Below are 10,000 nucleotides of genomic sequence, written 5' to 3'. Positions count from 1 at the left end.
CAGTATCAGTATCCAGTATCACTATCAGACTGAAAGAATAAAAATATTGAATCAGATCTTGGGGAAAACGTATCAGATATCAGACACACGAAGGTTAAGATCGCGATCGTATTAATGTTACTGGTGTGTGTGTGTGTGTGTGTGTGTGTGTGTGTGTGTGTGTGTGTGTGTGTGTGTGTGTAACATTTACATGTCTGTTACTAATGACTAACAGCTCATGCTTTCTCCCTCCCTGCTCTCCACACGTCTGTGGTTCGCAATACGGGAATGATTTATGTCATCTTCTCTTTCATCATGTTTTCTTTCTCTATCCCTTCCTTCTGGCATCGGCTGGTCCGACAGATAACATTTCTGACAGTGAGTCTATTTCTCTCTCTTTTTTTGTATTTCTCTCTTAGTCTCAATGGATAATTTTTGCTCTTTGGATCAAACCGGTCATCGTAGCGTCGGGCGATATGACGATATTATATACCAGAGACGTCGACTTTTCTGAGAGGTCGTGGAAGTCACGTTTATTCAATAAAAATTGATTCTTTTACATCGATAGCTATTAAGAGTGTCTAAGAGCAAAAAAAAAAAAAGTGCTTATGAGGTCAATTTTAAAGTGGAATAATAAAGAAAATAAATGTGATAAATAAATGTAATAAATGTAAACTAAAGCAAAACAATTAAAAAAGTCTTAAACTCCAGAGCGTTTTAAATATATATATATATATATATATATATATATATATATATATATATATATATATATATATATATATATATATATATATATTAGTCATTACAGACTGACTGAAAGCATATGATATATTGTGTAAAATAAATAAATAAACATAAATAAATAAATAAATAAATATTTTTTTTTCCATTTGAAATAAAATTTAAAAAATAATAAAACTATTAAATATATATATAAAAAAAAATCTTCTAAAACAGATTATGAATTACATATTTAAATATAAATAATTAATAATTATTATTTAAATGAATTACTGGCAGTTTTCTGCACAAACCTTGTCATATCGCCCACCGCTCACCGCCACAGATACGATTTAACCAAAATCTGCTGATATTTAACCATATATGTGACTGTAATTGTACTGATGTGTGTGTGTGTGTGTGTGTGTGTGTGTGTGTGTGTGTGTGTGTGTGTGTGTGTGTGTGTGTGTGTGTGTGTGTGTGTGTGTGTGTGTGTGTGTGTTCGCGCAGTGAAAGAGCCCCCCCTGATCACACTGCAGACAAAGTCGTACACAGCCTGCTACATAGACGACATCAGTCTGATGTGTGAAGCTAGCGGCAATCCCAAACCCACGTGAGTCGTCACTGAGCCACAGCACGACCAGAAATAAACACAAAACTCAATTAAATGCATTATTTCATTTCTTTTCTTCACCATTTTTCTTACTTATTTTCATTTTTTCTCGTTTTTCCTTTCTTTTCTTGTTTCTCTTCTTCTCTTCTCTTACTCTTATTTGTTCTCTTTCTCTTCATGTCCTTGTATTTCTCTTTGATTCTCTTCTCCTCGTCTTTTCTTGTCTTTTCTCTTCTCGTTTCTTCTCATCTTTTCTTTTCTTTTCTCTTCTCTTCTTTTCCTGTCTCTTTGCGTCTTTTCTTTTCTCTTCTCTTCTTTTCTCTTCTCTTCACTTCTCTTTTCTTTTCTTCTCTTCTCCTCGTCTCTTCTCGTCCTTTCTCGTCTGATCTCGTTTTTCACTTCTCCTCTCATCTTGTCTTTTCTCTTCTCTTCTTTTCCCTTCTATTCTCATCTCTTCTCTTCTTTTCTCTTCTCTTCTTTTCTCTTCTTTTCTCTTCTTGTCTTTTCTCGTCTCTTCTCATCTCGTCTTTCACTTTTCGTCTCATCTTGTCTTTTCTCTTCAATTCTCATCTCTTCTCTTCTTTGCTCTTCTTTTCCCTTCTCTTCTTTTCTCTTCTTGTCTTTTCTTGTCTCATCTCGTCTTTCACTTCTCGTCTCATCTCTTCTCTTCTTTTCCCTACTCTTCTTTTCTCATCTCTTCTCATATGGACCTTTTTCTATATTTTTTTAGTTTTCCATTTTCCTTTCTTCTCCTTTCGTTGAATTCAGTCGATCTGTATCGCGATGTTAACAGCTCACATTGTCACAAAGCAGCTTTACATAAGTACAGAAACAGAATAAAATATTAAAGGTTAAAATGAAGTGACTAATTATCTCTAACATTTAATGAACAAGCCTGAGGTGACGGTGGTGAGGAAGGAACCTTCAGAGGAACCAGACCCAGAAGTGAACCTTGTCCTCATTGTCTTCTCTTTCTCCTCTGTCCATTTCTCTTTATTTCTTTTCTGGTCTCTTCTTCACTTATTTCCCTTTATTCTTTTCCTTTCTGCACTTCTCTTCTCTTCTCTTCTCATTTCTCTCTTTTTTCCTGTCACCAAGTCTCTTTTCTTTTTCTCCTTTCTTCTTTTTTCTTTCTCCTCAGCTTATTTCTTTTTTAAGGTTTTCATATTTACCTCTCTCTTCCTTCTTCTCTCGTTTCTTCTAACTTCATCTAATTTCTTTTCTTATCCCTTTCATCTAAACTTGTCTCTTCTTTCTTGCCTTGACGTTCACATCTCCTCTCCGCTCACTTCTTTTCTTCTTTTTTCTTCACATTTCATTTCTTCTCTCTCTCTCTCTCTCTCTCTCTTTCTCTCTCTCTCTCTCTCTCTCTCTCTCTCTCTCTCTCTCTCTCTCTCTCTCTCTCTCTCTCCATAAAGAGCTCTGTAGTGCAGTGACATAAATCCCAACCTTATAAAAACAAACATTTCAGCTTCATCACCCTCCGCTATTTATTTCTATTAACGTGATTCATTTAAAGATATAAATTCATCTTTAGATAAAAGCACCGCTACACAGAACTAATTCATTTTGTGTAACGTCGCTAAAAGCTTTGACTCAGGCTTCTAGATGAAGTAGATTCATACTGTATACAACTGCCAGCACTTACTAACGAACTCTGGGAAGCTTTATATCCTGGAGACAGATGCTTTATTTACAGTCCACTCCTCTCATTCCTTTGAATTTCCTTATCGAAGACGGAGCCGAGCCAAAAAACCTGCTTAATTAAATTAAACGGCCGGCTATTAATCTGAATCTATTCCTCTGAACCTCCTAACCTCCGGACTGATAGGAACGCTAGCCGCAGATCATTTCCGCGCAACAGAAACGCTATTGTGTGTCGTGTGATCCGTCGTTCTCTCGTGCCTTTTGTGAATCCGTGGCATTTCGTGAGAAACAGATTCTTTGGAAAAACGTTCGAGTTCAATGAAACTTCTGGAATGCACAGAAAATCTGCTCCGAATGTGGTTCATTAACCGCGACATCGTCGTCTGCGGCTGCTTTCTTTTATTTCTGTGCATTTTCTTGATAAACGTTAAGCAAAGCTCATAACCTCCAGTTTATTCTTTCACAAACTTCACTGATATTTAACAAATCGTTATACACTCCTGTTATTTGGTGTCAACATCCGAGATGTCATGTCGACTCTCAGACGCTGTGATAAAATAAATCCAAAACGACTGCCTCTAAGTATTCCTCGGAATAATCCCATAACTTTTACTTCCCCCCTGGCTACTTTAGTTCCTACCTGCATAACTAGCTTCCATGTACATGTCTACTGGGACATGGTGGCTTAGTGGGTAGCACGTTCACCTCACACCTCCAGGGTTGGGGGTTCGATTCCCGTCTCCGCCTTGTGTGTGTGGAGTTTGCATGTTCTCCCCGTGCCTTGGGGGTTTCCTCCGGGTACTCCGGTTTCCTCCCCCAGTCCAAAGACATGCATGGTAGGTTGATTGGCATCTCTGGAAAATTGTGTGTGAGTGTGTGAATGAATGGGAGTGTGTGTGCCCTGTGATGGGTTGGCACTCCGTCCAGGGTGTATCCTGCCTCGATGCCCGATGACGCCTGAGATAAGCACAGGCTCCTCGTGACCCGAGACGTTCGGATAAGCGGTAGAAAATTAATGAATGAATGAATGTCTACTGTTACGTACAAAATGGAAGCTAGGACGTCACAGAGAAACAAAGTAACTAACAACAAAAACAATAATAAAATCAATCCCAACAGCAGTTCTGATATCATTTGTATGTATACTGTATATTTAGTTTTGGAAATCTGCTATTTAATGATATTAAATATTATTAAATGTCATACAAATAGTGTTAATGTCTGGTGGTTGAGATTATTAACCTGAAGGCTATTAGCTTCCTTTATCTGTTAGCTGCATTAGCAAAGCTAAAGAAGCAAACATCAAACATAGACACATGAAGCACAGTATAAGATAGCAGTATATGGTTGTGTATTGTACTCGTTCTCCTTCCTCACACTCTGACCCCGTGTCCAGTTTTCGATGGGTGAAGGACGGACAACTGTTCGACGACGAAATGGACAGCACGGGAATTATTAAAGGTAACGAAAGTAAAGAGCTGAAATTTTACCATGGGAAATACCGCTGCTACGCATCAAACGAGCTCGGGACGGCAGAATCGGGCCTGATAGACCTCGTCACTGAGTGTAAGTTTTACTGTTTATCTTTTTTTCTCAACCTTTTTTTCTACCTTTTCTGAACCTGTTAGCAAGATCTGACTAGCATTTAGTACGCCCAAGATTTTTCTCCTCGTAAATCTGCAGGCAGTGTTTCAGAATGTTTTTAAATGAGATTTTTGACTAGCTATACAAGAACAAAAGCCTAAGCTTGTGAATATTCCCTACTTAACTTTAGCTAGCCTTGTCTGCATAGCTAGCATTCGATAGACCTAGCATCGTTAGCTAGCTTATCTGATAGCTCTCTTTAACATGTTAAAAAAAGAAAATTATAATAAACGTTTCATTCTGTCACATAAACATAAACATATTTACCAAAAGAAAATGATTTAACAAATTCAGAATAATTTTCTAAATAGTTAAGGTTAGTATTAATACTTTTTAAAAAATATATACTGTATATATATTTAAAAAAACTGATTTTGATTGGTCAGAAGATGGTGATTAATTTAGCCAATGTAGTAATTAAACTGATGTAGTTTAGCTCATTGAATAAATCTTGAAACTCTCCGAAAATTAGCCTCTAAATTCAGGATGGAAGGGGAAGAGATCACATGCGAGGGCTTTTCTACGTCTATTAAACTCATCCGCGCCCTCTGGTGGTCTATTGAGGAATTGCCATTAAACTATTGTTTAATAAAGACCCTCTTTAATAGAGGATTTTTAACCACGTTTGAAGGGCCAGTATATATGACAGGTGTAGATTACAATTTTATATACATATATATTTTACTCCCACAGCCATTCCAGTACTGTCAGTTAAAGAGAAGAAAGTGGAGAAGATCGCCAACAAGGGTGAAAGTGTAGTCCTACAATGTAATATCCCAAACAGCACAGTGAGCTCTTACGTCCACTGGATGGACAAGAGTGAGTTCAATTTACATTGATTTCCCAGAGCTCATATTTAACACTATAATTTTTTTTAACCTTCTAGCATGCTAACATGTCCTTGGTTGTTGTGTTCCTAATCAGAACTGATGCATGTTAAGCAAAGTGAGCGAGTCATCATCGGCCGGAACGGTAATCTTTACTTTGCCAACGTGGAGATCAGCGACACCAGAAAAGATTACACCTGCTTCATCCAGTACATCGAAGCCAGAACTATTTTATCCTCAGAGACAGTCTCTCTGTCTGTCATATCCTGTGAGTAAACATTTACATTTACATCTCCAGCATTTAGCAGACATCCTTTTATCCAGAGAGACTTACATTAGCTTGTTTTTATACAACTGAGCAATTGAGGGTTAAGGGCCTTGCTCAGGGGCCCATCAGTGGCAGCTTGGTGGACATGGGTTCGAACTCAAGATCATCCGATTGGTAGCCCGACACCACTCGACTTTTCAGTGCATAATAAACCAACAGCTAAAACTCTATAAGTCAATTTGTATTTTATGAGCTAAAATTGTGCATTATTAAGGATAAGGTTATGTTAAATATATACGTAGCTACTGTTAACATTTCAGGGGGCACGGTGGCTTAGTGGTTAGCTCGTTCGCCTCACACCTCCAGGGTCGGGGGTTCGATTCCCGTCTCCGCCTTGTGTGTGTGGAGTTTGCATGTTCTCCCCGTGCCTCGGGGGTTTCCTCCGGGTACTCCGGTTTCCTCCCCGGTCCAAAGACATGCATGGTAGGTTGATTGGCATCTCTGGAAAATTGTCTGTAGTGTGTGCGTGTGTGTGAGTGAATGAGAGTGTGTGTGTGTGCCCTGCGATGCGTTGGCACTCCGTCCAGGGTGTATCCTGCCTCGATGGCCGATGACGCCTGAGATAGGCACAGGCTCCCCGTGACCCGAGAAGTTCGGATAAGCGGTAGAAAATGAATGAATGAATGAATGAATGAATGAATGAATGAATGAAAGTTAACATTTCTTGTTTTTGTTCTTCATCTTCTTCTTTTTAATAAAGCCAATGAGTTGGTGAACAGACCGCCTGGTCTCCACCAGCCTCAGGGCACACACAGCAGTTATTTTGCTCTGCGAGGACAGAATCTCATCCTGGAGTGTATTCCGTACGGCCTGTGAGTAGAAAAACATCAGTTAGTAAATGTTATGCTAAGTGTCCTGTATTCTAGTTTCTTTAAAAAATATAGAAGATGTGGAAGAAGACAGCAGCAGGGATCCAAACTGACAAAGTTCTTATCTTGTGTGTGTGTGTGTGTGTGTGTGTGTGTGTGTGTGTGTGTGTGTGTGTGTGTGTGTGTGTGTGTGTACTCTAGGCCAACTCCAACAGTCAAATGGCAAAGGAAAGACGCTTCGCTTTCCTCCAGTCAAGCAACTGAGCAGCATTTCGGTCGCTGGCTGGAGTTCTCGTCCATCTCGGAGAGCGACGATGGAGAATACACCTGTACAGCCTCTAACGTGATAGGGCATGTCACACACTCATACACAGTCAACGTGGAGGGTAAATTCACACACTTACACACACACACACACACGTAAAAAGCTCCTAAAAATATGCTCGCTTTAGAAACACGAAGATCGCTCAATACAGTACAGAACTCAGAAGAACCTCCTAGTGGGAAACATTCCAAAAGTACATGAAAGCAGCATAAGATGTCAAACGGCGAAGATTTTTAAGCTGATTTGCGATTGGTTGTTTTCTGTGTCCAGCCGCGCCCTATTGGAGGAAGCAGCCTAAGAGCGCTCGCTACACCCCGGGAGAGACGGTCAGACTGGACTGTCACGCTGAGGGCATTCCTAAACCTCACATTACATGGAAGATTAATGGAGAGCTCCTCTCCGGTACACACACACACACACACACACACACACACACACACACACACACACACACTCTTGTTTTCTCTTATTCTTTTCTGCATTATTATATTTTCATGTTGAATTCTTGATTCTGATTGGTCAGAAGGTGTGGATTGATTTTCTGTAACAGGTTTAAACGTGTTCGTGTTTCTCCTCCCTGTTGTGATCAGAGACGATTCCAGAACCGAGACGCAGCGTAGAAGGCGGGACTTTAATCCTGAATAATGTTAATGCTGCTGACACGGCTGTCTATCAGTGTGAGGCCTCCAATAAACACGGCACCGCCCTCCTTAACACCTACATCCATGTCATCGGTCAGTCAACACTCTGTTCCTCTCTGTGTGTGTCTCTCTCTCTCTGTCTATGTCTCTCTCTCTCTGTGTGTCTCTCTGTCTCTCTCTGTCTCTGTCTCTCTCTCTCTGTCTCTGTCTCTCTCTCTGTGTGTCTCTGTCTCTCTATGTCTCTCTCTCTCTCTCTCTCTCTCTGTGTCTCTCTGTCTCTCTATGTCTCTCTCTCTCTTTATGTCTCTCTCTCCGTGTCTCTCTTGCTCTCACTCTACCTCTTACTTTCTCTCTCTTGCTCTCTCTCTCTCTCTCTCTCTCTCTCTCTCTCTCTCTCACACTCTCTTTCTGTCTCTCACTCCCCCCCCCCTCTCTCTCTGTCTCTCACTCTCTATCTGGCTCTCTCTCTCACTCTCTATCTGTCTCTCTCTCTCTCTCTCTCTCTCTCTGTCTCTCTCTCTCTCTATTACTTATCTTTGTCTTCCCTATAATTTCTTTCTTTCTTTCTTTCTTTCTTTCTTTCTTTCTTTCTTTCTTTCTTTCTTTCTTTCTTTCTTTCTTTCTTTCTTTCTTTCTTTCTTTATGTCTACAGCACTAACTATGGAGATTACTCTGCTACACCTTTGCCTGATAGAGCATTCTCTCTCTCTCTCTCTCTCTCTCTCTCTCTCTCTCTCTCTCTCTCTCTCTCTCTCTCTCTCTCTCTCTCTCTCAGAACTGCCCCCTCAGATTCTAACTGAAGACAGTCGAGTGTATAAGGCGACAGAGGGATCCACGGTGTATATTAGCTGCGACACTTTTGGCTCTCCGCAGCCGAAGGTCACATGGTCAGTGTTCTGTTTGTGTCATGAGCCATCAGTGAGTTTATTCTCTTCCACAATAACACAATACTGAAGTCTTTATTATTCAATGCTCTCATGTTCCTCTTGTGTGTGTGTGTGTGTGTGTGTGTGTGTGTGTGTGTGTGTGTGTGTGTGTAATGTTGTAATGTTATTTACACACATGTGTGTATTATGTTACATTCAGGGAGAGTAATAATTTTGGTCCGGTTCTGTCCGACCCGAGGATGATTGAGTCGAGCAATGGCACGTTACGCATCATGGACGTGAGCCACAACGACACGGGAACGTACCTCTGTTCAGTCGTAGACACCAATCTGTCCATTACTGCACATCTGGACGTACTGAGTGAGACACACACACACACACACACACACACACACACACACACACACACACACACACACACACAGTTGATACCATCTGTGTCTCTATATAGGATTTGTAATATGGTTACAGATATAGATGTGGTTTTGAATTTTTCTTTCTTTCTTTCTTTCTTTCTTTCTTTCTTTTCTTCTGACTGTTCTCTTTTCCCTCACTGTCTTCCCTCTTTTTTATTTTAATTGTATTTATTCAGTGTATTATTTTTGATTACTTTACATTATTACTTTTGTTTACTTCACTGATGTGATTCATCATGGACATTCTCAGCTCTTACTTCCGTCATTCGTTTGTTCTTTACCGTCTCTGTCTAGGCAAGACTCGGATCGTGACCCCTCGTCAAGACCACCGGACTTTGAGAGGAACTCTGTTGGTTTGGCAGTGCAGTTACAAGGTGGACCCTCGACTCCCTAATCCACTAATCCAGTGGAGGAAAGATGGAAAAAAAATCGCTCCAGATAACAAGTAAACACTCTGACGTTCTCTCTTTCTCTCTTTTATTCACTTCTTTTACTGCAACGAATGTGTCCCGTGTTCATTAATACTTAGTGGTTTATTAGGCTGCTTACTAACTCCTGGACTAACCAGTAGATTTTTTATTCGATGAGTAAAGATCTGTTTGTTTGTGCGATCTGCAGATACACGATTTTTGAAAACGGATCACTGATGATCAATCACATCCATGCTGAAGATGCTGGAAAATACACATGTGAGGTCATCACCACCCTGGACTCTGATGTCATCACTGGATCTCTGACTGTGATTGGTGAGAATCTCTCTGCTAGCTACAGCAAGTAAATAAGAGTTGAGGGATGGAGGGTAAGAGGGAGGGAGGGAGGGAGGGAGGGAGGGAGGGAGGGAGGGAGGGGAAGGGGGAAGGAGGAGGGAGGGAGGGAGGGATGGAGAGGAAGAGGGAGGGTGGGAGGGTAAGGGGGAAGGAGGGAGGGAGGGAGGGATGGAGAGTAAGAGGGAGGGTGGGAGGGTCAGGGGGAAGGAGGGAGGGAGGGAGGGAGGGAAAGAAGGAGGTAGGAAGAGAGGGAGGGATGGTTGAGAGGGAGGGATGAAGGGTAAGAGGGTGAGAGGGAGGATGAGAGGGTGAGAGGGAAGGATGGAGGGTAAGAGGAGGGAGAGAGGGAGGGGGGAGGGAGGAAGGGAGGGAGGGTGAGAGGGAGGGTGAGAGA

The 10,000-nt window shown here is 41.1% G+C and overlaps 1 protein-coding gene across 5 annotated transcripts in view; it reads left to right on the top strand.

Annotated features, from left to right (window-relative positions):
• The window catches only part of l1camb (L1 cell adhesion molecule, paralog b), a 22,877-nt gene that overhangs the window by 1,534 nt on the left and 11,343 nt on the right, over positions 1 to 10,000 (top strand). For 4 of the 5 annotated variants that reach the window (XM_047807478.1, XM_047807477.1, XM_047807476.1 and 1 more), the window contains exons 2-14: positions 343 to 357; positions 1,213 to 1,315; positions 4,359 to 4,528; positions 5,300 to 5,425; positions 5,531 to 5,701; positions 6,462 to 6,573; positions 6,772 to 6,956; positions 7,166 to 7,297; positions 7,486 to 7,629; positions 8,312 to 8,423; positions 8,623 to 8,783; positions 9,134 to 9,284; positions 9,458 to 9,585. In XM_047807478.1, coding sequence (XP_047663434.1) covers positions 343 to 357; positions 1,213 to 1,315; positions 4,359 to 4,528; positions 5,300 to 5,425; positions 5,531 to 5,701; positions 6,462 to 6,573; positions 6,772 to 6,956; positions 7,166 to 7,297; positions 7,486 to 7,629; positions 8,312 to 8,423; positions 8,623 to 8,783; positions 9,134 to 9,284; positions 9,458 to 9,585 — 1,710 coding nt within the window. The remainder of the gene's footprint in view (positions 1 to 342; positions 358 to 1,212; positions 1,316 to 4,358; positions 4,529 to 5,299; positions 5,426 to 5,530; positions 5,702 to 6,461; positions 6,574 to 6,771; positions 6,957 to 7,165; positions 7,298 to 7,485; positions 7,630 to 8,311; positions 8,424 to 8,622; positions 8,784 to 9,133; positions 9,285 to 9,457; positions 9,586 to 10,000) is intronic. The other variant, XM_047807479.1, reaches the window with a different exon arrangement.

This window comes from Tachysurus fulvidraco, chromosome 23 (genome assembly GCF_022655615.1).
Source record: "Tachysurus fulvidraco isolate hzauxx_2018 chromosome 23, HZAU_PFXX_2.0, whole genome shotgun sequence".
NCBI lineage: Eukaryota > Metazoa > Chordata > Actinopteri > Siluriformes > Bagridae > Tachysurus > Tachysurus fulvidraco.
The sequence above is the reverse complement of the archived record's forward strand: the minus strand, read 5'-3'. Positions and strand labels throughout refer to the sequence as shown.